The sequence below is a fragment of the Ipomoea nil genome, unplaced genomic scaffold (genome assembly GCF_001879475.1).
Source record: "Ipomoea nil cultivar Tokyo-kokei standard unplaced genomic scaffold, Asagao_1.1 scaffold0688, whole genome shotgun sequence".
NCBI lineage: Eukaryota > Viridiplantae > Streptophyta > Magnoliopsida > Solanales > Convolvulaceae > Ipomoea > Ipomoea nil.
In genome coordinates this window covers 1,420,331-1,447,433 of record NW_017617116.1, presented here as the reverse complement: position 1 = coordinate 1,447,433, position 27,103 = coordinate 1,420,331, and the positions used below count along the sequence as shown (strand labels likewise).

At 32.5% G+C, this 27,103-nt stretch overlaps 1 protein-coding gene across 1 annotated transcript; it reads left to right on the top strand.

Moving 5' to 3' along the window:
• Window positions 1-493: 493 nt before the first annotated feature.
• LOC109175398 (glycine-rich cell wall structural protein-like) lies at window positions 494-21,769 on the top strand. Its single transcript, XM_019324662.1, has 3 exons — window positions 494-647; window positions 20,387-21,256; window positions 21,299-21,769. The coding sequence occupies exons 1-3, from the start codon at window positions 494-496 to the stop codon at window positions 21,589-21,591; spliced, it is 1,317 nt and encodes a 438-aa protein (XP_019180207.1). The 3' UTR covers window positions 21,592-21,769.
• Window positions 21,770-27,103: the final 5,334 nt, after the last annotated feature.

Below are 27,103 nucleotides of genomic sequence, written 5' to 3'. Positions count from 1 at the left end.
TTTTATTAGTGTTTTAAATTTTGCTTTGTCTACATGTTGACAATGGCAACTACTGAGCAGCAAAAGATTACTTTTATGGATTTGGCAACAAATGAAACTTGGCAGTTGGCAGTGAGCTGAGGCAGTGAGGCATTGAGCTATTTGGAGACTTGGAATTGTAACATTTATTGCTTATGGAGTATTATCTTCCATTTTGTACTTTTAAGTTTTAAGATTGTGTTAATTTGGACTTTGGAGTGTGGACATTGCAACGTTGGGCATTTGATTTGAAATTTTTATGTGTTTTTAGTTTTAAAATTTTTGAGTTTAGACTAAATTTTTTAAAAGAATTTTAGCTCGTGATGTAATTAAGTTCGGCTAAAAATAACCAGGCATAACAAACCAAAATTTTCGATTTTAGGTCGGTCCAGTTATGAAATGTGTGTTGGTTATTTCGGTCGGTTATACGAAAGTCATAGATTTAATTTTTCGGTTATTAACCAAAAATCGACCGATGCTCACCCCTATTAGTGGTGGATTTGGCAAGGGTGGAGGAATTCGAGGAGGAATCGGTAAAGGTGGAGGCTTTGGTGGTGGATTTGGCAAGGGTGGAGGAATTGAAGGAGGAATCGGTAAAGGTGGAGGTGTTGGTGGTGGATTTGGCAAGGGTGGAGGAATTGGAGGAGGAATCGTAAAGGTAATCGGCGGAGGCATTGGTAAAGGTGGAGGTGTAGGTGGTGGATTTGGAAAAGGTGGAGGAATTGGTGGAGGTATTGGTAAATGAAGACGCATTGGAGGAGGAATCGACAGAGGTATTGGAAAAGGTGGAGGCGTTGGAGGTGGAATTGGAAACGGTGGTGGTGTTGGGGGAGGAGTTGGTAGTGGAGTAGGTGGAGGAATTGGAAAAGGTGGTGATATTGGTGGAGGATCGGAGTAGGAGGAGGAAATGGTGGTGGAGTTGTTAGTGGTGTAGGGGGGAGGATTTGGAAAAGGTGATGACATTGGTGGAGGTGCAAGTGGAGGATTTGGAAAAGGTGGTGGAATTGATGGAGATACAAGTGGATGATTTGGTGGAGGTAGAGGTGGGGATTTGGAAAAGGTGGCGAAATTGGTGGAGGAGACGGTGTAGGTGGAGAATTTGGGATAGGCGGTGGGATCGGAGGTAGGGTAGGAAGAGTAGTGACTGGTGGTGGCTTTGGAGGTGGATTTGGTTGAGGAGCATGAGGTGGAAGTGGAGGTGGACGCGAAGGTGGAGGCGGTGTTGGGATCAGTCATCACTATAGGTTTTCCCATTCTTTTCTTATGCTATTTCTAGTTTTCTACCATGCCCAAGGGCTTATTGGCATAGTGTCCATAGGCTACATGGAACTACATTGTCTATTCTCTTATATTTAAATACTAGAGTACAAGCATTTGTAATATCACTTTTATTGTCAACTAAATAAAAGTAACATGCGATATACGTACTATTATACATCTTTGTGCTCATATTAAAAAAAATATAATCTTATATTGTATAACTAAATATAATTAAAAGAACGTTAGTAACCAAATGCTCAAACATGGGTCATTCTCTCTCTAGGACTTTTCTCTAGAGCTTCTTCCTTCCCAGCTCCTCTTGGGTCTCCGTCATCCTTCCGTCTACCCTCTCTCCGGCGCTGTTGTTAGGGTCGGAAGGGGGAAGTTTCTCATGGATATTAACCAGCTTAGTGATCGTTGCTCCCTTGTATCTCCCTCGTCAACACTGAACCACCTACGCATGAATCAAACCGTGGCTCTAACTCTGCATGGACTATGGTGGGCAGAGTCTTGACGGACAAACCAATCAAATTCGACCACTATAACCCTTCGCCCAAAAAATGAAAAAGAGTTACTTGAAGGCCACATAATACATATATACATAAAGAACGAGGATTTTCGACCGGAAAATGGTGATTTCAGACCCCTTTATGGTGGTTGGGAATTTGAAAATTTCCATAAGTATATTCCAGCTAAAAATAATTAATATATTTACACTATAATATGTTAATTATAATAAAATTTTTATTTTTATTATATATTTTCATACAAAATAAAATATTTTGTAATAAATTTATTAAACTTTTAATTACAAATTTAATAAAAATTACTAAAGATGAACTTACATATCAATTCTCTATATATTTGGTTTCACATCCCTATACATAAAGTAGCTCGATTTATTAACCTAATTTTTATTTGAGCTAAAATGTCTTGGGTAACGAATTTCCGACCACTATAACTCTTTTATCGAAAAAATGAAGAAAAAAAATCACTTTTTGTGACCAAATTTTTGGGTGGTCGAAAATGTGGTCGGAAAAATGCTAATTTTTAGCCGTGAATTTAGAAATAGAGGTTTATATTGATTGAAAGATATATAAGTTCATATTTATTAATTACATGTGCTAGTTTATTAAAATTAAAAAGTTTAGAATATTAATTTAAAAATACCAAAAATTTTGTTGAACTTGTCCGGTAATCCAGAAACTTGAGCTTTTAGGGTTAGGTCCAAGAATTTTAAACCCGACCAAAAAAAAAAAAAAAAAAAAACCCTACAGCTTGATAGGGCTAGCCCGAAACTGAAGAGGTTCGCCCAATTGAGAATTTCTAGTTCCAAGATAGACTCCATTGGGAGTGTCCTATTATTATTATTATTATTATTATTATTTTTTTTGAGTTGATGGTTTACCTTAGGGTGGGCGTTTCGACATTCGGTTCGGTTTCAGTTTGTTTAGTTTAAAAAAAATGAAACCATTCAATTTAACATTTTAGTTCGGTTCAGTTTGAAAAAGTTCAGTTTCAGTTCAGAATTTGTTCGATTCGGTATTCGGTTCGATTTAGAAACCTCAATTACCAATATTTCCTAGTGTTCAAACGCAATTAATTTAATTAATTAATTATTTATTTATTTATTTATTTATACTAATAATTTAGGATTAAAAATCCATTCTACATCCATTGAGTTCAATCAAGCTCATTTAATGAGATTATAACATCTTTAAAAAATTTTGGGGAACACAGATAGACCAAGATGGAGTGAATGAACAACCAAAACAACCAATAAAATAAAAAATAACTCAAATAGAATGAAAATGAAATCACCCAAATAAATAGCACGTGACCTCAACCATGAACAACAGTACGTGTTTCACTCCCATATGTAATATTTCCACTTTGAGTGTCATAAAATGGTCATACAGGTTGACTTCATACATCAATTCCCAGATATAACAATAATGTCACATTTTACATACATCAAAAATTGAGTTTCAATTTTATTGAATGCATTAATTACGTTGAATGCCTAAATTTAACTCAGGGAAGAGACTCATATACATATGCAAGCATATAAACTTAGGCAAGTGGCAACATGTGAGACTTAGGGTGTGTTTGGTTGGTGGGTTTTGCCCATAGGAATGGGTATGAAAGTGATTGTTGTTGTTTGGTTGATAGGTTTTTAGAACACTACTATGGGTTTCGAATACCCCATCAATTGAAAAACCCATACCCAAATTAAATACAATAAGGGTTTCATTCCCTTATTCATTTTCAAGCACTACTATTAGTAACCATTCCCATTCCACCCTACTACCAAACATGTTAAATACTTTCACCAAAACCCATTACCATTACCAAGTATTTGATACCCATTCTGATTCCGATTCCTATGTGCGAACCAAACAATTCTATTGCAGATTTGCACGCGAGGCAACAATGTCGAAGCGGACGAGCGGTGTTCATCTACGATTAGGAGTTTAGTTATTAGGGATTAGGGATTTGGATTTAATTCTTTTTTATTATTAATTTATTATTATTATTATTATTATTATTATTATTGTTGTTGTTGTTGTTGTTGTTGTTGTTGTTGTTATTATTTTATTATTATTATTATTATTATTATTATTATTATTATTATTATTATTATTATATTTTCATTTTTTTTAAAAAGAAAAAAAAAATCAAACAGTATTTGGTTTGGTTCGATTTTTTACCGAACCGTTCGGTATACAAGAATCCCTTACCGTTTGGTATACAATAATCCCTTACCGTTTTGTTGTTCAGCATATTATCAAACCAAAGAAAAAATTACATTTTTGGTCCTGTGACTATTCAGGTCTTGTTAATTTCAGTACTCGAATTTAAAAACTAACAATTTAGTCCCTTAACTATGCAAATTTTAATACATTTGGTCCACTAGGGCAAATGTCGCCGGAAAACGTAAACCTTTTTAAATTATTTATTCATGAGGCAAAATGGTCATTTTACGTTTTTTTAAAAAAGGAGAAAGTTATTTGCTTCCTTCTCCCTTCTTCTTCGCGTACTAATTGCCTCTTGGACGATTGGTTTGCGACTTTGTTTCCGACTCTGACTGTGCTTCTCCGCTGGAATATCTCGTTGCATTAAGGCGGAGGAGAAGCGGCGACGGTTTCGCTGGGAAGCCAAGTCCCGCCGGACTACCTCCCATATTATTAATCTCGTTTTACTTTTTATTTGTTCATTGTTTTTCCTCCTTCTCATTGTTAAACATTTTAGATGGAGTAAGTTTTTATTTGATCAATTGAAAGTAAACGAGTCTAGAATTAAAGACAAATTGTGTGGACCATATTTTGTATCACTACTGGAAATTATGAAATTTCCGACCATCTGAAAGTGATCTTAAATCAAGTCGAAAGCCTTGTTCTGACCACTTTTGGTATCCGAAAAAACCTTTATTGCTATTTCCGACAACTTTTTGCTTTCGACTTGATTTAAGATCATTTTCAAGTTGTCGGAAATTCCATAATTTCCAGTAGTGTATACTGTAAGATAATGTATATTTATTAAAAAAATAATATATATTCAGTATAAAAATGATGTACATTGTATTCAGAGAATATACATTATTTGTGTACTGAGTATACATTATATTATATAATGTACATTCAGTACAAAAATAATATATATTTAATATATTTTAAAAATGTACTTTTTTTATGGTACATACAACACTGTGTGAACCATGGTCCACACAATAATTTGCCATGTAAGAGGCAATGTTGAGGCAAATTATTGTGTGGACCATGGTCCACACAATGTTATGTGGACCATGGTCCACACAATGTTATGTGGACCATAATAAAAAGTACATTTTGAATATACTAAATATACATTATTTTTGTACTAAATGTACATTACACAATATAATGTATACTCAGAACAAAAATAATGTACATCCCCTGAATACAATGTACATTATTTTTGTACTGAATATACATTATTTTACAGTAAACAAAATAAGGTTCACACAACTTGTGTGGACCATGGTCCATACAATAATAATTGCAATGTTGAGACTGAGGCTCATAGTTGGGCTGGATTTGATTTTGGGCTATGACCATTTCGTTGACATTTTAATGTTGAAGAAAAGAAAAAAAAAATGTTTTTTTTTTTATTTTAATTTACTTTTTAATGTTTACCCCAATGCCCCAAAGGTCCCAAACTATACTAACAATCATTATTGTGTGGACCATGGTCCACACAAGTTGTGGGGACCATATTTTGTCTATTGTATAATAATGTACATTCAGTAAAAAAATAATGTACATTGTATTTAGGGGATGTACATTATTTTTATTCTGAATGTACATTATATTGTATAATGTACATTCAGTACAAAAATAATACATTTAGTATATTAAAAATGTATTTTTTGTTATGGTTCACATAACATTGTGTGGACCATGGTCCACACAATAATTTGCCCTATACTAATAAAACTCTTTGTATCATTAATTGTTTAACAAAGTGATAAATCTTACTTGAGGAAAGGTCACAGGATCAAACTCTTGTATGAGATATTGACTCTTTAAGCTGCAGTAGTTAGAAAAAGTATAGAACAGATGCTATTTTGCAATAGAGTCAATAGTCTTGGTCCCGGTAGGGTCGAAAGGAGAGTCTAGAGGGGGGGGGGGGGGGGGGTGAATAGACTCAATTTGATTTTTACAGAAATAACTCCTTTCGGGGTTATTACGCAGTGGATTTGTTGAACGAATTTTAATATTGCTTTGCACTGTTTTATGCTTATAAAGACTTTCAGTTTGAGGGGCTATGATATGCAATGCACGAAAGTAGAGCAGTATGTAAATAGAGAGAGAGACGAGAGATTTTTATAGTGGTTCGGCCAACTGTGCCTACTCCACTCTTCTTTCACAACTCGTTAAAGGTTTGCACTATCACTCCTAGTACAAACTATGTCAAGCTAACTTCCTTGATCACTAAGTCGGACAGCTACTTGAAGGTTTTTCAACTCCTAGAGTTTACTCCGCCTCTATCAACGTCTTCTTCAGAGTTGAGGGTTGGAAGAAAAGATTTGCGTGGTTCTCCAACAGGTTGAAGTCTTAGCTGACTGGTTGAATGATGGATGATCAACGTGTATAAGGTGCAAGACTTCTTCAATGTTGTGAAGGTGAAATCTGATGGCTCTCTTTGAAACTTCACAACTTGAATCACTGGTTTTCAAAAGCTTGGAAGAGTGAACTTGTATAATGAGCTTTTGTATGAATATAATCAATTGAGTGAAAAACCAGCAGCTTCTTCAATGGAGAATATGGGTATTTATAGGAGAGAAAATATTCATCCGTTGGAGGGAGATGATATTTCAAACCTATGGACCAGTGGGTAAAGCCCGGAAAGCTTGGTGCATTTAATGCAGTTGTACCATGTAGTCGTTGGTGGCAAGAACTTCTGCAAGTTTTGTCTTCTAGCTCTGAAAAGAGGTACAATGACATTTAATGCATCTTGGTTAATGTGCTCATTGTCCTTAGGATAACTTGTTCCTAGGATGATTCATCAGCTGAGACTTAGACAACATTCTTTTTGAATTTCGAGAAGATGAATTGCCTTGGCAGTCTGATTAACATCTCCTCACGAAAGCTTACTTTCATCTTTCGTCCTGGTTGTTTTGGCTGTAAAGGAGCATCTCTTCATTTGTTGCATAGCTGAGAAGTAGATTCTCTTGCTGATGTAGCCTCTACTTCAATCACTCAACCTTCTTTCGTTCAGGTAGACCTAACTAAAAGTTCATAACTCGGTTTCGTGTGTTTGACTATCTTAACACGAATTACATGGTGAGTTATGGCACCTTTCGTCTAGAACGAAGGTAGCAAAAGAAATGATTAAAAAGTTAGGGGTCTACAATCTAAGTTACATTGATATCATCAAAATCTTAATACATATGTTCCTAACAAATAGTATTCAAAAAAAAAAAAAAAACTGATAAATCAGACTTGAGTTTTTAAAAGTATAAATTTACTATATATATATATATATATATATATATATATATATATATATATATATATATATATATAGTAAATTTATACTTTTAAAAACTCAAGTCTGATTTATCAGTTTTTTTTTAATTTACTATATATATATATATATATATATATATATATATAAAGCAAATTAAGTAGTGCCACCACACATTGAAAAAAGAAATAGTTAAATAATCATTTTTTAAACACAATTAAGTAGTGTTGGAAACTAAATTTAAGAGGAGAATGTATCTGCATTTATTTTATTTTTTTTAAAAAAATGATCTTTTTTTTTTGAAAAAAAAATAAAAAAAAAATTGATCTGATTAAAATAATAAACATGATGTAAAATTGTAAATTAAGACCGCGAGAATATTACATTATACCCATCTCTTTTAACTTAATTTTTTTTTTTACATGTTGCACTAATATTCATATATCATAAACAAGACTAATTATCCTACCAAAAAAAAAAAAAAAAAAAAAAAACAAGACTAATTAAGTTAAATTTTAGTGTATTCTTTTATTTAAAAGTTATTCTGTCAATGGTGTTACTACAACTTAAAATATTTACCCAGTCATACTAAAAGTAAAATATAACTTCATAATCATGTTTTTTGGGTTTTGACTGGGGCAAATTATTGTGTGGATCATAACAAAAAAGTACATTTTAATATACTAAAAGTACATTATTCGTGTACTGAATGTACATTATATAAAATAATATACTTTCACTACTCTAATAATGTACTTTTCCTGGTATAGAAGATTGGAGAGAGTTCAATCGGTGTCCCCCTGGTATAGAAGAGCTGATCAACCGTGACCACTTGCGTTATTCTTGGTCGCGCAATGAAGGCAACTAGTTTGCTCCCGGGGTCCCCCCCTCCTTGCGATCTAAAAAAAAATAATGTACTTTTCCTGAATATAATGTAATATTTAATATATTAAAAGTACATTATTTGTGTACTGAATGTACATTATTTCATAGTATATATGGTCCACACAGCTGTGTTGACCATGGTCCACACAATTATAATTGTTTGATTGGTTGCAAGATTGTACTGATGGATTGGGACAAGGTAGGGCCAATAATCAAAGGATAATTTGCTATTTTGCTTTAATTGGTTTAGGACATTATTAAAACCGGTTGAAAAATATGATTACTAAAAATCAGAGATTATCTAAAGTTTTAAAATAATTAAACCGGTTGAAACCGAAAAAATAACAAAAAAAAAATATGGAAAGATAAAAATGTCCTAACTAAAAATAGGAAAAGTCATAAGAAAGACTAAAAGTGTCTAAAAATAATAGTCTAGGATGTTAAATGGCAAAAACGATAATCTGGTACTAAATTTGAAATTGTCACTAAAGATAAGGGACCTCTGGTGGAATTAACTATTTAAAATATTAAAAAAATTTAGAAATGTATTTACAAAATAAAAAATATAATACGGAGTACTAGTTAAAAAAAAAAAAAAAAAAATTAGGGGGAGGGCCATTGGCCCCAACTGCCCCCAATGTACCTCACCCATGCTTCCAGAGTTCCAGTAGCAATTGATCTCATTTTTTCATTGTAATTTTAATGCCCCCAATGTACCTCACCCAGTACTCGTATGATCAACACTTGCTTCTTTCAAGGAGACTTTGTAGACAAGCCTCGAAGAAGGTGGTAAGACCACGAAGAATGTGCAATTTGGTGTAGAAAGTCATTCAAATATGATTGTCATTGGTGGATATAGCAAGTAACGTAACCTAATTGGCTTGGTTTGCAGTTAGGCTAAAAGGCTATAAGTTTCGGATGTTATTGAAACCTTAGTGTAGTGTTATACCAGAAGAGTGGACTCTCTCTCTCTACTCTTATCTCATTAATTTGTGTCATCGTCTACTTTGTAGTCAGGATCCTTATCTTGCTGAAGCTTTGGTTGTGAAGGAGGCACTTACCTCGATTAAGAACCTCCCATCGAATGAGTATATTTTGGAGACTGATTGTTTTAATTTTTGTTCTAGTTTTAATAGTTCTGTTAGACAAAATTACTCGTACATTGGTTGAATTATCAAGCAATGTCGTATGATTGCTAGTGGCATTGGGAACGTTTCTGTTCACCTTGTCAGAAGGTCAGCGAATCATGCAGTTCATGTGCTTGCACGAGCAACTGGTTCATCCTCTGTCCTTGGTTTGTGGGTTACATCCCCGCATGATTGTATTTCGAGGTTGATTTAATGAAGTTTGGTTTGTTTTCAAAAACACACTTTTTATTTCTTTATCTGTTTTCATGAACAATTTCTTATAATTTTCATTTTTTGATGATTTTGTTAAATATAATAAACTAATTTTTAAATACATAAATTTATTTAAAAACACAAATAAAGAAAAATAGTTAAATAGGTCATCAAACTATATATTAGAAAGAAATTACGCTCCTCAACTTTTAAAAATTGTAATTAAATACATCAACAATATATTTAACTTTTGTTTTAGTACTTGATTCTATTATAATGTATTATCTGTTAATAGCTTGTATACAATTGCGAGAAAAGTTTATGTTTTAGTCAGTTGATTAGAATCGTCCTATTTTAAAATTGTTTAATTATAAGCCTTCGATTTAATGGTGTCCTTCTCCTTTTGTTAGGTTTCGAGAATTGGAGGTTTAGTATATATTTTAATCCCAAGAATTATTTTATTTACATTTGTTGAAATTTGATATTTTATTTAACTTAATTCTTGATCATAATTTATTCTTTACAAAGAGGACATAGCAATTCAACCACAAAATATACTCCCTCCGTCCTATTTAAAAAATAATAATTGTTGGATATGGTGAAAAAACATATTAAAAAATGATCATTATTAGATATAGTGAAAAAATATATTTTTTAAAAAATGATCATTGTTAGATATGAGTGAAAAATAAAATACTTAATAAATGTAAGTAAAACAAACAAGCACCACACTAGTACATGTGTTAAGTATAAATTTGAACTCGAGACCTTTACATACATGTATTACCAAGTTGAGCTATATGTTATACTTATACTCCTCTCTCTCTCTCTCTCTCTCTCTCTCTATATATATATATATATATATATACATATAATTACTAGGGCTATATATATAGGAGTGAGTTGGAGAGGGGGCTGCCCCCACTACCTCCATGCTAACTCCGCCCTTAAAGGAGGGGATAGCTGTCTTGACTGGCTCCATTGTAGTTCTCCTGTCCCCAAAGTTGATATATATGTGATATATATACTTTGAGAAGAGTAGAAGACGTTTTCGATATCATTTCACTTGTTATTTCTTTGTTCTTGATTGATGTTGCATTGTTGCTTGAATAATACTCCATAATGAGTTTCCAAACAAATGAATCAAACAACATTATTACACCATTCTAAAATTCAATGTTGTTTTTATTATATTTGAGGAGAATATAAATTCAGAGTTTTTTTTTTGTTTTTGTTTTTTTTGTTTTGTTTTTTTTTTTTTTTTTCACTTTTGGTTCCATGACTATTGGATCATTTTCACATTTGATCCTTCACTATTAATTTCTTTTATATTTGGTCCCATGACTTTTAAAATTTTGTCACATTTTGTCATTTGCCCTAATTTACGGTCACCGATGACCAAATTTTTTAGCTAAAAAATATCATAGAAATTGACAACTTTGTCCTTCAAGATAAATCATTTGACTATTATGAACTCATGTTTAATAACATAGAGATACAAATTTGGTCACCGATGACCGCAAATTAGGCCCGAAAATCAAATGTGGCGAAATTTTAAAAATCGTAAGACCTCAAATGTGATAAAATTTTAAAAGTCGTGGGATCAAATGTGACAAAATTTTAAAATTTGTGAGACCAAATGTGAAAAAAAAAAAAAAATGTCCAGACCAAATATGAAAATGATTTAATAGTAGTAAGACAAAAAGTGGAAAAAGGCTCTCTATAAATAAATTGAATTTGTATCTTAAAAGTACATACACGTCTATCTCACTTTAACCACAAATTTCTTGGCTTAAAATTCAGCATTATTGTGTATCTGTACCTCCTTGAACTTGTCGTCGTTAACGTGAAAAAAACCCACATTGTACCTCAAACTCAAAGCTACAAATACAGCCCAATAGAACGGCAAATTATTGTGTGGACCATAGTTCACATAGTGTTGTATGAACCATAAAAGAAAATATATTTTTAATGTATTAAAAGTATATTATTTGTGTACTGAATGTACATTATATAAAATAGTATACTTTTAGTATTTAAATAATATACTTTTATTCTTAATACAAAATATATTTTTAATATATTAAAAGTATATTATTTGTGTATTAAATATATATTATTTTATAATGGGAAAATGACACTTTTTCTCCCTAAGTTATATACTTATAGCACTTTTTTCCCCTCAATTATTTATGTAAGCACATTAGCCCCCTCAATTATTTTAAAAGTGGTGGTTTTCCCCCCTTGATATATTAAATTGACATTTCTACCCTTAAAGTAAACATTTTATTTATTTTATTTCTCCAACAAATTATTGTGTATATGTAGCAATGACCACGGTTCGGTTCGAACTGAACCGGACACTATAGCAATCGAATTAAAAGTTTTCGGATATGATTCAGATCTAGAATCCAATATTTAGATTTCAATTTATTAAATTTATGAACCAAAAAAACTGGATCATGAACCGTGAACCGGCGGTTCCGGATCCGGTTCGCGATTTTGAACCGTCTTTATTTTAAATTTTATTTTAAAATAGTCTAAATTCAACAATAAATGTATTTTATTTTTTCAGTTCGGAACATGAACCGACCATTTCGATTTGCGATTTTAATAAACTCTAAATATCGCGTTTTGATTCTAAATTGTAATTGGAATATTTTGGTTTGGTTGCTATAGTATCTGTTTGGTTTGAACCAAATTATAGTAATAATTTGTTGGAGAAGAAAAATAAATGAAATATTTATTTTAAATATTTATTTTAAGGGTAAATATGTTCATTTAACATTTTAGGGGGGAAAAGAGCCACTTAAATAATTGAGGAAGAAAAAGTACTATAAGTATATAACTCAGGGAGAAAAAGTGTCATTTTCCCTTTTATAATATATAAAATATAGTCCACACAACAATAATTGCCCATAAAACACGCAATCTATCTATCATCGGTACATTAAAGAGAGCGTTGAATCCTAATTAATGTTAGTAGGCGTACAGCTTGGAAAAGTGCACCTTTTTCAAACGATGAGCTTGGTGGGGTTAGTCGGTTAGTTGTCTTTAATTTTGTTCAGTACAAAAAATGTCAAAGTTTTTTGAACTGGAAAAGCCAAAACAAATAGGCCCACCAATTAGGTATAGCCCTGGTTTGGTAAATGGCTATTAACTGTTAGCTGATTGGGTTAATTAGATGGTATAACTAGTTAATAACATTAGTTGATTGTAAAAAGTGTTTGGTAAATTAGCTGTTAACTGATAGCTGTTTGGTATAATTTCTTTTCTGAAAAAGCTAATTGAAAAGGTTGCTTGGAGTAACTTTTTGAATTTTAACATTTTAAAGTTGCAAAAAACTAATAACTAAACATTTATGTTGATTTTTTTAACCAAATCAAATAATTAATAGTGGTCAAATCAGCCAAAATTGGCTAATAGGCCAACAACTTACCAAACATGGCCATAAACTTTGCTCTTCATATGTGTGTGACTGTGATTAAAATTAATTTGATTACACGCAATTTTGAGTAAAGTTTAAGGACTTATTTGTTCATTTTATTGTTCCAAAATGTTGAATCCTAAACTCCAAGGATCCTGACGTTCCGGCCTGATAGAGTATTTGGGAGGATATATATCATATTAACTCAACTGAATACAAAGGCTAAATCTTTGTTTATTGGACACAAGGAGCCTCTCACATTGTTGTATGATAGTGATTTTTTTCTTATTTTTTCATATTTATTTATCTTTTATATACATAAGGGTGTTTTGGTACTTTTAGTTTGTGTTTTGAAGGCTGGAATAATTATACGTGGATGTTATGCTTGATTTTTGGAATTAAATTTATGGTAAATTAGGATTTCTTTATTGATGCTTTTATTTTTAAGTTTTTTTATTTAAAAATTTTTAAAATAATTTTTAAAATAAAAATTAAATAAATTAGCCGGTCACCGGTGGACTTGGCCGAAAAATTTGACGGCAGGACCAAATGTGGTACAAATTGAATAGTCATGCACCTAATGTGAAAATGTTAATAGTCAAGGATCAAATGTGATACAAATTGAATAGTAATGCACCTAATTTGAAAATTTTATTAGTCAAGGACTAAAATTGATACATGTATTATAGTCAGGGGACTTAAAATGATATTTTCTCTTGTGAATATGAAGTTCAAAAATTTTGAACATAGAGTTTTATAATTATGAACATAGAATTCAATAATTATGAATATAGAGTTCCGTAATTGTGAATATAGAGTTCAATAATTGTAAATATGAAGTTCAAACCTTTTTAAAGGACATAGTTAGAGCATTCACAATAGCCCATAATTTTTTTTTTACTCCGTAGCTAATTTTAAACTTCTAGAGGCCCACAAAAAAACTCTTCTTCGTACAACATCACCAGCAAATTATACTATGGACCATAGTCCATATTACAATATAGACCATAAATAAATGTTTATTTTTAGTATACTGAATATTCATTTTTAATGTACTGTGAAAGTACATTTTTTTTAAAAGTATATATAAAAATGAACATTTAAAAAAATAACATTTAATGTACTAAAAATGAACATTCAGTATAATAACAATTAACCTTATGTCAAAACGTCCATGTTATAATGATTGAACATTACCTCCATCCTTTCTCATAATCTATTTTTCTTCTACATTACCTTAATGAACAAACTCTAATCAAACTTGTCATTGTTGGGGATGCTGTGTAGCAGAAGTTGGATTCAGTTGGTGCAATATAATGTAACTATGTGAGGCATACATTAGTGTTCTGGGACCCTGCATTTCTGTAAAGACTTTAATATGGATTTACACGCCGGAATACGCCGTCTTGTCAGAAATATGTTTCACGGACTTCACTGCAATTGTTACGTTTCTAATTGCTATTTTGTCAGGCAATTTATATTGGGGACCAGGGTCTACAGTACATAATTTAATTTCATAATGTACAGAATTCGTGTTTATAATATACAGAATTTATGTTCATATAATACACATACATACGCATAAACACGATATAATGAAGACACATAAACACTTAATATAATACACAGACACTACTGGAAATTCTGAAATTTCCGACCACATGAAAGTGATCTTAAATCCAGTCGAAAGCCTTGTTCCGACCACTTTTTGTATCCGGAAAAACCCTTGTTGCTATTTCCGACCACTTTTTGCTTTCAACTTGATTTAAGATCACTTTCAGGTGGTCGGAAATTCAATAATTTCCAGTAGTGAGAATTCATATTCATAATGTATAAATTCATATTCATTATATCATGTTTATGTGTATGTTCATTATGAACATAAATTCTGTTCATTATGAACATGAATTCTGAATATTATGTATATTGGACCAGAGTCCATAATGCACTATAAACCCTAGTCCATCATATAACGATTGGTTTTGTTAGGGTTTCTTTGATGTAGAATTTGGATAAATAATCTTGTTGAGAGGCCGGAATTCACTGCTGGAAATTATTGAATTTTCGACCGCCTGAAAGTGATCTTCAATCAAGTCAAAAGTAAAAAGTGGTCAGAAATAGTAACAAAGGTTTTTTCCGGATATCAAAAGTGGTCGAAACAAGGCTTTCGACTTGATTTAAAATCACTTTCAGGTGGTCGGAAATTCCATGATTTCCAGTAGTGATTTTTATTTTATTTGTTTACGTGGTGATGCAAATTTAATGTTCAATTTAAGATTTACATTTTACAAAGTTGGTGCATTGGGATTTAAGGTTGTTCATCATCTTATTTAAAAAATAAAATAAAATAAAAATTTATATCCCAAATAATTTAACAACAAAAATAGACTCATCTCTGATTTAGGTATCAAACGTACCACTTCTTGGAAAATGAAATATTTAATTTCCAAATATATTATTGCCTTATTAGAAGTTTTATTGAATTTCTGTAACAAACTAACAAAAATTTAGCAGAACAAAAATGGCTCCAGACCAACTGTCACATCCAAAAGAGGTGCATACAGTTTAACAAGGGGATTAATCATTGTGCCCGACAGTAGAAACCCTGTATACACCCAAGAAAAGAACAAAAATGACATTTCACACCTATAACTCAAGAATAAAAAATAAACGTGCCTATAACTTAGAGGTTAAATATATATTGCTAGTAATCTACGTCTACAATTTTTACAAGTCTAAGTATAATTTAGAGAATAAATTACTATTTTTTCTAACTATGTACCATAATAATAATAATAATAATAATAATAATAATAATAATAATAATAATAATAATAATAATAATAATAATAATAATTTGTCCCAACACTACAAGGCACCAGCTTTCGATTGATAGGTAACTAATGCAATAATTTGGGTTGCATGATAGCTACGATTTCCCAATCTATCATGCATTTGGTCCACGCCCCAATAAAGATGGGATAATGCATTCCTGTTTTATAAACTTACAGTGTTACACACCAGCATACGAACCTCTATTTATTGCCAAGATTGCTTTATTCACATATTCACCTATTAAAGTCATACGTCGTACAGTGTTTGCATGTGACAAGTGACAACTCGGGAGTTTGGTACAAAAAACCATGGAGGATATATGCTACTTTTAATGTGGCTGCAATTCAAACTTTGAAGAACCACTAGGTAAATACAGTTAGATCTTAATTTCACTTTTTTTGTTTCTATTTATGGTACATCTCAATTCTGTAGGGTAGATATAAGTTTGACTCTCAAACTTAGGTTGCGTTTGAACATCCAAAAAATAATTTCTCAGTGTTTAGAAGAGCATGTAAAATTAAAGTCAACGAAAATTATTTTCCAGACAAAAAAAAATAATGTTGTTTCTGAAAAAAAAGTGACGACTTCCGCTAAAATTTGGCGGAAATCATTTTCCACAGACCATAGCTGCATCGACGAGCATAGCCTTGTTTGGTTTCCTACATCGACGAGCACAACCTTAGTCTGGTTTCCACCGGAAACCAGAGCACTACTCTGGTTTCTGGCGGAGACCAGCCATTACTCTAGTTTCCGTTGAAAACTAGAGGTTTTTTAAAAAAAAAATTAAAAAATTTTGTTAATAAATAATATTATTTTGAATGTTATTATAAATATTTATATTTTCAATAAAATAATTAAAATGTTTAATTATACAATTCTACTCATTTTTCAGAAAATGAACCAAACACATTATCAACACAGTTTTCCAGAATGCAACCAAACACTGAAAAAAAAAAGATATTTTCTATAAAATGACTCATTTTTCAGAAAACATTTTCTTAGTTTCCAAACACACCTTTAAGGATCCCTCATTATTTTTATCTTAACTTGGAGACTGATCAATGAAGTAAATTATTAAGGGATATGCAATTATACTATGGATCATTTCAATATATTGAAAATTAATTTTTTATAAATATATCTAAAAAGTGAACATTAAGTACGTACACAACAAATAAATATTTTAAAAATAAACATTTAATATTTTAAAAATAAACATTCAGTATAATAATAATAAATCTTATATCAATGATCCATCTTTTAACACCATGGTTCATCGCATACAAGCTCCCAACAGTATAGTGAAGGGTAGATATGTGTGGTTATAGTGGATGGCGGTGTCAGAGAATAAATTATAGTATATAAATTAAGACTAGAATAATATATCTTATAGAGCAACTATTATGATTCTTTTATGTATGTGTATATGTATCCCCTTATAGAGCAACTATTATGATTCTTTTATGTATGTGTATATGTATCCCTTTCTCTATTTTTTATTGGTGTGTTAGCTTGCTAATGATAAGGTTTTATATTTGATTTTTCACGTGATTTCTTTTACCTTTCTTGGTTTAAATGGACCATCTATAAAAAATTTAAACTGATTTACTTTTTTTTTGTGATCTTTTGTCAACTAAAATTACAAGGTATTTTTTTTTTTTTTGAAAATAACCGTAACCATTTATTAACTCATGAATGAAACGATAGAGTCATGAGGGATCGAGTCCCAACTCCCAATACATAGTCTGATCCTGATCGTAAGCTAATAAAGCTAGTGTATGAGCATGTAAATTAAGTGTCCTGGTAACAAAACTCAAAGAGCAATAAGTAAATAAAGACATAGCTATCCTATATTGGTCCACAACGACCCCAACGTAGGACAAAATTGCTGTAGCTTCTGAGTGTATCGCATTCTTTAGCACCACGCAGTCTGTTAGTAGGACAAAATTCCTAGTTTTGAATTTTTTCCTTCAATGGTGGACCTAGCGAATCTCAGCCATCAGAAATGGTTTCCGGCTATGGGAACGAACACCCACAATCGGAAACTTCTTCATTGGTTTCCGCATCGTAAACCAGTCGGTCAGACTGGTTTTTGCTTCAAAAACCACATCTCTGATTTCTGAAGCGGAAACCAGAGGCACCAGATGACGTTGAGCATTCAACTCGGAGAATGCAAGAGTTCCGGCCATGGATGAGCTTGATTCCGACATTTTCTTGAGCTCTTCCCGGTCGTCATATCTTGCGATTTTCACTTGGTTATTTTGGTTTGTTACTTTCAATTGCAATACATTGGTTAGTTATTTTGATATTTTATTAGTAATTTGTTGATTATACTGAAAATTGTTATTATAAATATTGTTATATCTAAAAAAAAATTAAAATCTTTAAGGGAAAATTACACTTTTCGTCCCTAAGTTAGGGGATAATTGTAGAATTCGTCCCTGACTGTTAGTCATACTCACCTTTTGCCCCTAAGTTATCATTGGCGTTGCACATTTCGTCATTTCGTGCTCACTTTTCGTCCCTGAGTTATACTAAAATTGCAAATTTCGTCCTTAAGAGCGTCCACATTAGGAGAGAATGTGTAGTTATTTCTTACATTAAGTCTCTCAAGCAAAATTAATAGTTGATGTGGGAAAGAAATAATTGGGAAAGATTTGGCCTGCAATGGAAAAATAATGTCAGAAAAGAAAGGAAAAAGAAAACACAACAAAAGCTGTGCACGTGCACTGCACGCGCCTGTGTGGCGCGTCAGGCGCGCTGACAGCGCGCCTAACGCAGTATTTAAATTATTATTATTATTTTAAAAAAAATCAGTTTTCTCTTCTTTTTTTCTCTCCCCTCTCACGTTCTCTTTCCTAATCACTCTTACATTCTCTCCAACTAATGCGGATGCTATAATGTTTTATTAGTAAAAGGACGAAAAATGCAACATCAATGATAACTTAGGGATGGAAAGTGAGTATGACCAACACTTAGGGACGAATTTTACAATTAGCCTATAACTTAGGGATGAAAAATGCAATTTTCCCAATGTTTAATTATACAATTCTACTCATTTTCTGAAAAATGAACCAAACACACAAGATAATTTTTAGAATACAACCAAACATTAGAAAGAAAAATACTTTCTAAAAAAAATACTCATTTTTCAAAAAATATTTTTAAAGTCATTTCCCTAGTTTCCTAACACAGCCTTAATGCACACCTAGCTTTAAATTGTAGCAGCATAATTAAAGAATACTTTCCCACCAAAAATTAAATATTGGCTGCAACGTAACTAAATCAGATCAGTTCCCCGCAGTCGGCTTTATGATGTATGCGTGGACGTTGATTTAATTTGTTGAGAACTGATAACCCCATATATATCACCATATATATGTCGTTATCAATATAATATAATGTTGCCATAAAGAGTAAAGAGGGATTTGATACCATCCTGATGTTGTATCACAAGACTCTTCTTCTAGTAAAGTGTAAAAAATAGAGAACAGAGATGCATAACAGAATAACTGAGAAACAAAAGATAAATAATCAATAGTTTATGATTCATATTAGAATGTGAATATAATAAGCCTCCTTAATTAAATACTATCATGCATATTGATCTGCTATAATACTAAATAGTAATATTATTGATAACTTTCATGGAGTTTTTCAATTTCCATGCAAGTAGTTCTCAACTGCTTCAATTTCCAACTGGCCTTGCCCTCAATGTAATTGATTTTTTCGGGATGAAAATTATTTTTTAAAAGAAAAAAAAAACTACACTAAAGTGAGCTGTGAATGTTTATTTAAATGTAAAGAACATCCATCTTTTGAGTCAACAGTGATACGGATATATAATATAAGTACGACATAGCTGTAATAGGGAGAAATGGGTAAACAAGTTATAATGGCCTTTAATGCACAGTTGAAGAAATCGTTCTTCTAAACTACCATGTAGAATTTTAGAGAAATAAATTTGTAAAACTAATTTTCTGCATAAGAGAAATGATTTCAGCCAACCAGATAACTCATAAAACCCAGAGCTTTAAGTCATTTATCCGACATAGACATGTGAGAGCAAATGGCTATGTATGTTTTCATCACGGAAGTTTTCTGTATGTAGTATACTGAGAAAACAACGTATCATTAAAGAAAACACGTTGTCATAATTGAGGAATGCTTTTCTTTCGTTAATATGGCTAGGCAGCTGGTAGCAGTTGAGGGAATTTAATGCTATATGTCTACTAGTTGAATACGAAACAGTGGAATATGCAGTATATAAAGGGCATTGGCTTTGTAGCATTTTAGTCAGTGCAATAACCTGAAGCTTGTAGGGCAAGCAATTCAAAACATTCCTTGAGAATGGCAGGAGGAGTGAGGGTTTGTATTTTATCATTGCTTTGTTTTCATGTTTTTGTGGGAAGTGTCGTTTTTGCTAGAAATGTGAAAGATGATGATGAGAAGTTTGGGTTGATTGGTAAGAGCGGCGCATTTGGGGGTGGGTATGGTGGTGGCGGAGGATTTGGTGGAGGAGCGGGTGGTGGGGGAGGAGGGTTTGGAGGGGGTGGCGGTTATGGTGGGGGAGGTGGTGTTGGCGGAGGGTTTGGAAAGGGGGGTGGAATAGGTGGGGGTATTGGTAAAGGTGGTGGATTTGGGGGCGGTGTAGGTGGTGGTTTTGGCAAGGGTGGAGGCATTGGTAAAGGTGGAGGAATTGGAGGAGGCATCCGTAAAGGTGGAGGTGTTGGTGGTGGATTTGGTAAGGGTGGAGGAATTGGGGGAGGCATCGGTAAAGGTGGAGGTGTTGGTGGTGGATTTGGCAAGGGTGGGGGAATTGGAGGAGGAATCGGTAATGGTGGAGGTGTTGGTGGTGGATTTGGCAAGGGTGGAGGAATTGGAGGAGGAATCGGTAAAGGTGGAGGTGTTGGTGGTGGATTTGGCAAGGGTGGAGGAATTGGAGGAGGCATTGGTAAAGGTGGAGGTGTAGGTGGTGGATTTGGAAAAGGTGGAGGAATCGGCGGAGGTATTGGTAAAGGAGGAGGAGTTGGAGGTGGAATTGGAAAAGGTGGTGGTATTGGGGGAGGAGTTGGTGGTGGATTTGGAAAAGGTGGAGGAATCGGTGGAGGTATTGGTAAAGGAGGAGGCATTGGAGGAGGAGTTGGAGGTGGAATTGGGAAAGGTGGTGGGGTTGGGGGAGGAGTTGGTGGTGGAATTGGAAAAGGTGGAGGAATCGGCGGAGGTATTGGTAATGGTGGAGGCATTGGAGGTGGAGTTGGGAACGGTGGTGGTGTAGGGGGAGGAGTTGGTAGTGGTGCAGGTGGAGGAATTGGAAAAGGTGGTGGTATTGGTGGAGGAGTAGGAGGAGGAAATGGTGGTGGAGTTGGAGGTGGTGTAGGTGGAGGATTTGGAAAAGGTGGTGGCATTGGTGGAGGTGCGGGGGGAGGATTTGGAAAAGGTGGTGGAATTGGTGGAGGAGGTGGTGCAGGTGGCGGTGCAGGTGGTGGAGTTGGAGGTGGTGTAGGTGGAGGATTTGGAAAAGGTGGTGGCATTGGTGGAGGATTTGGAAAAGGTGGTGGAATTGGTGGAGGAGGTGGTGCAGGTGGCGGTGCAGGTGGAGGTATAGGTGGAGGATTTGGTGGAGGTGCAGGTGGAGGATTCGGAAAAGGTGGCGGTGTAGGTGGAGGATTTGGGAAAGGCGGTGGGATCGGAGGTGGGATAGGAGGAGGTAGTGGCGGCGGTTTTGGAGGTGGATTTGGTGGAGGAGCAGGAGGTGGAGGTGGATTCGGTGGTGGAGGTGGTGGTGGAGGCGGTGGTGGAATCGGTCATCACTAGGTTTTCCAATTCTTTTCTTATGTTATTTCCACCATGCCCAATGACTTATTGGCATAGTGTCCATAGGCTACATGAAACTACATTTTCCATTTTCTTATATTTAAATACTAGAGCACAAGCATTTGTAATATCACTATTATTGTCAACTAAATAAAAGTAACATGCAATATATTATTATTATAAATGTTCTCATCTTTTAAAAAAAAAAAAAAAAAAACCCCTTATATTGTATAACTAAAATGAATATTGAAATATAATTAAAAGAACGTTAATTAGTCTTTGCATTACTTGTATGACATGTTAATGAATATATAATATTGTCTACAAATTTGACGCAATTCATTCCACCATACAAGAAATTAAACTACAACTCCCCCCACACCACTTGTAAAAAATGTTTGAATTTACCTAGTCAAGTTAACCATACTATTAATTGATTTGATAACCATAAGGTTTTTTAGGTATGAATGTCAATCTTAGCCCGAAATTAATGTATTGACTCAATAAGCCCGAAAAATTTTAGGGTTATGGTCAAGACATTTTAGCTTAATAAAAAATTATGCTGATAACTACTCGAGCCACTTTATGTATAGGGATGTGAAACAAAATATATAGGGATTGATATGTAAGCTCATCTTTAGTAATTTTTATTAAATTTGTAAATTAAATTTTAATAAATTTATTACAAAAGCAAATATTTTGTATGAAAATAAATAATAAAAATAAAAATAAAAATTTTATTATAATTATTATATTATAGTGTAAATATATTAATTATTTTTAGCTGGAATTTAGAAATAGAGGTTTATATTGATTGAATGATGTATAAGTTTATATTTATTAGCCATTTTGGAAACAATCTCTAGTAATATCCACACATATAATTATTTACAACACTCCCTATTAGACATTACTATATCATACACATGTCTCATTAAAAACATTACTATAAAAACCCAGTGAGTAAAACTTAGAGAGAAAACGAGTACATGATATGTGCACATTCATGTGTTGCGTGCACTAGCTGCCTCGTTAAAAAAAAAAAAAAAAAAAAAAAAAAAAAAAAAAAAAAAAAAAAAACTCTTTGATTAAGAAAATTATATCAAAAGAAAAAGAGTATAAATGTTGGTCTTTAAGACCCAATCTTCATAATTGATTCAAGTAAAAGGCACTCACCCTGAAGATAACAATCTTCAAATCCTACGCATAAAAATAATTTTTTTCCAAAAATAAGTGTAGAAAGGGATTTTGTGAATAATATGCTAGATTGTCACTATAGTGAATATTCTGTATAATAATCTTGTGACTCTTCTAGAGCTCATGTGAGTTGAATTTTAACATTATATATACTTTGTCAAATATTCATAAGCATTTATCATTTGTGCAACACGAACTTTAATTTACTGTCCTCATATGGAACATTAGGGGTAAAATATAGGATAATAGCTAGTTTGGGACTTGGCATTATGGGAATCAAACAAAATAGCCAGTACCCAAGTAGCCTATCAAAAACCATATCTAGGTATATCGCATAATTAAATTCCAAAATCTTTTGAAACTCGAAGATATCGAAGGATGTGTTGAACACATGCATACTATTCCAATATGTCATTGTAGGGGGAACACTAAATGTTGCTAGCAATTTAATCGCAAATCAGACCTATTGCGATTATAGAACTTTTAGTCCTAAAAAAGTGGTGCTCCAACAACAATGAAGTAATGTTGGTCATAAGGTATCTTCATTATCCTTTTCGAGTCTAAACGGTTCCTTATCTACTTCAAGAGACTGGACAACCGTTAGTATGATAAGTACATGATACTTTCCCATATAAAACAAGTCAAATGCGGCATTTTTCAAGATAGGCTAACTGGTGTAAAAAAAAAATCTTTAAGGAAATACTCGACCTGGCCTGCAGGTCGAGACAATACTTGATTTCCCAAATCTTTCATTTTTTTTGTGTGTAAACCACGAGGTGGTCCAGATCTTTCTCTGTCTGTTTAACGGTCATGTCCACCCAACTAATCCCCGTTCGCTCCAAATCTTTCATTTTAAATTTCACACTTACGCATGAGCTAATATCATCAAGTTCTTTATGCATTTCAATCGTATTTATACAATCAACATAGACTAAGATAATAAATAAATAACTCAATTAGCAACTCTTTAATGAGCATATAATGACACATTATTTACCTATTCCTTCTTCAGGAGGAAAAATAATTACTCGATCATTAACCGTTTCAAGTCATTTAAAGACCTTTGTAATTCAATGATATACATGTTGTGATTTCATCTCCTCTCATTTTCGAGAACTTTAAATTCGTCAGGGATTTTTCTAAAAAAATATTAGCGTCTAATGACCCATTAGTATTCGGTCATGACATCTATCAACTGCATATTTAAATTTATTATTTATTGCCAATGATGTTAAGTAGCGGAACTTAATGTCATCTATTGTGGGAAAAGATATTTTACTAAAATCAATTATGGGTCTCTACGTGATGAACCCTTGGCTACAAAACTCGCTTTATATTACACAACCTTATTATTCTTATTTCTCTTTTGTATAATCACTCATTTGTAATCTATAACGTTAATATTCAATGGTGTACGTGTTATAAAGAGAAAATATATTTTTAGCGAGCATAGTTATGCCTTAATTACTCTTTTATATACTAAATAGTCATGGCACTTCTGGTGCCTAGTTCTGGATCCAAATTGTCATATAACAAGAGCAACTGTAAAGGCAATTATGCTGTCGACAACTATAATATTTGTATTATAAATTTCTCCCAAAGATGTTTAGATCTAGTCATTCCACATTCACAGTAGTATGATTATTTGGTGCATATATAAATTTATTGGGTTTTTCGCATTCTAGACGAATATCTTCATTACATAATTCTTTAATGGCATGTTTGGTTCATAAAATAGGCATAGAATGGAATAACATTCCCATGAACAAGCCTATTTTGTTGTTTGGTAATGCTTATAGTCCCCAGGAGTATAATATTGTTCCCGGGAATGATCGAGTTATTCCCCTTACAAGGGGAATAGAGATTCCAAGCCCCCCCCCCCCCCCCCCATCTCCCTCCCCCCTGGTATTAGGCTATTTATACATGAGTTCTCAGGAATAGCCTAAGGTCCGTTGCTATTTTCTATTTTACCACCAAATAAATCTAAAATTTGATTAGACTTATTTTTCACAGTACAACACTTCTTTATCACCAGTACAATACTTGCATCTCTTTCAGGTTCAAACTCTTAGCCTTCACAAGATATTTATCTGATTCTATGGTCGATGTATATGGTGTTTAATTTTTTATATTTATTAGATTTTGTTTTCTATATATAAATATAAATATAAATATAAATATAAATAAATACACACACACACACATTTATTTATTTATTTATTTATATGAGACTAGATTTTAACAAATAGTTTAGTGGATATAAATTTTATATACTTAGAATATGAATATATTATTATTATTATTATTATTATTATTATTATTATTATTACATATTTTCTCAAGGGTATTTATGACTTTTAAAAAATATTTCTGTTCTATTCCTTAAACCAACTAAACACTGTAATATAATTCATAAAATCTATTCCTTTCGCGAACCAAACAATATAGTACAATTTATATTCTATTCTATTCCTTATGGAATAACATTCCTATTGCCTCAAAATTCATTCCGTAAACCAAACGTGTTGTAAGAGATTTCAAAAGTGACAAAGTTAAGTTTCTTTACTAGATATAGTTATCCGTAGATTCTTATATTTTATATCGATAGGTCTCCCACACTTGTGGCATCAAAAAACATCGATAGACATATTCGGTCGAAGTTGGAGAAGGCACATGAGATGTAGCATCATCAAAATCTAAATAAAATTATTCTTAAAACTCGTCACAAAAAAAAAAATCTAATTACACTTACCCAGATACATAATCATTTAGTGGACATTTGGTAGTCAGGAAAGTTTATATATATATATATATATATATATATATATATATATATATATATATATATATATATATATATATATATATATAAGAGCGCTCATATGCGGCGGGGTCTTACGGTGCGGCGGTGCGGTCAAATTCCAGAATACACCAACAGTGTTAACAATATGCACCAACAATGTAATAAAAACACACCCCAATGAAATGTAATAAAACATCACAAAATACACCACAAACTCAAAAAAACACACAATATAACTCACCACCCCCAATGGTGTATTTTCGAACAGTGTATGGTGTTTTTACTCACACCTAATGGTGTGTTTTTGGTAATGCAGGGTTCTGTTTACTCTGTTTTGTGTGGTGTATTTCCTAACGTTGATGGTGCATATTTGGTGAACTATTGGTGTTGCCGCACCGTAAGAAATAATCGCACCGTAAGACACTGCCGCACCTGAACCCGCCTCTCTCTCTCTCTCTATATATATATATATATATATATATATATATATATATATATATAGACTTGAGTTCAAATGAGGATTGAACAAACATAAAGGACTGTGAGGACTAATATGACGTGTGTCATTACTCTATATGTAGTGTGCATGGCTTGATGTAGTCGTGTGCCACAGTTTGTATGTCGCGTGTACAAATTTGTTAATTAATAGAGCCTGTGTTCGAAACTTGATGTTTACATGTATTATTATATTGTGTGCCATTGTGTATTACGTTGTGTGCCTGATACTAATTTGTTGTGTGCTCCAATATTGATCCGCACAGTCCTCTATATATTTCAGTCCTCATTTGAACTCAACCCTATATATATATATTGGTTCCTGTGAGAATAGGTCTTCCCGTGCAATCAGTGCGGCATACACCATTAGGTATGCAAAAATGCACCATACAGTGTTTGAGAATACACCAAAATGAAATGCCAAAAAATGCACCACAAAAAAATACATCACACATAATGGTGTATTTTCAAACACAGTGTGGTGCATTTATGCATACCTAATGGTGTATGCCGCACTGACCGCACGAGAAGACCTGTTCTCACAGGAACCTGACCCTATATATATATATATATATATATATATATATATATATATATATATATATATATATATATATATATATATATATATATATATATATATATATATAACTTGATTAATTGGAGTTTAATTTTTGGGTACTTAATTAATTTGATGACTTGGTGATTTTTTGACATATGATTTATTAATTTACAAGTAATTTATTAAAATCTTGATTATTTGTTAGGTTTTTTAAATACTTTTATATAGCAAGGATATATTAGAGATTATAAAAAAATAAATAAATAATTCTACAAAAGTTTAAACGAATTAATCATGTTAATTAATTTTTCAGGTAATTTAATTGTTATGCTTTTTAGGATAACACAAAATATTTTAATTAATTTTTTTTATGTAAAACTATTCCATGTATTAAACATATTCTTTGAAAATATTTTTTCCGAAATTTAATTGAGGAGAAAGTACCATCTTAAAAT

Excerpts from the sequence above, each read along its gene's own strand:
- LOC109175398 (XM_019324662.1), top strand. The coding sequence starts at position 494 with ATGCTCACCCCTATTAGTGGTGGATTTGGCAAGGGTGGAGGAATTCGA. Across the intron at positions 648-20,386 it reads TGGTGGTGGATTTGGCAAGG|GTGGGGGTATTGGTAAAGGT; the intron begins GTGGAGGAATTG and ends GGGGTGGAATAG. Across the intron at positions 21,257-21,298 it reads TGGTGCAGGTGGCGGTGCAG|GTGGTGGCATTGGTGGAGGA; the intron begins GTGGTGGAGTTG and ends GATTTGGAAAAG.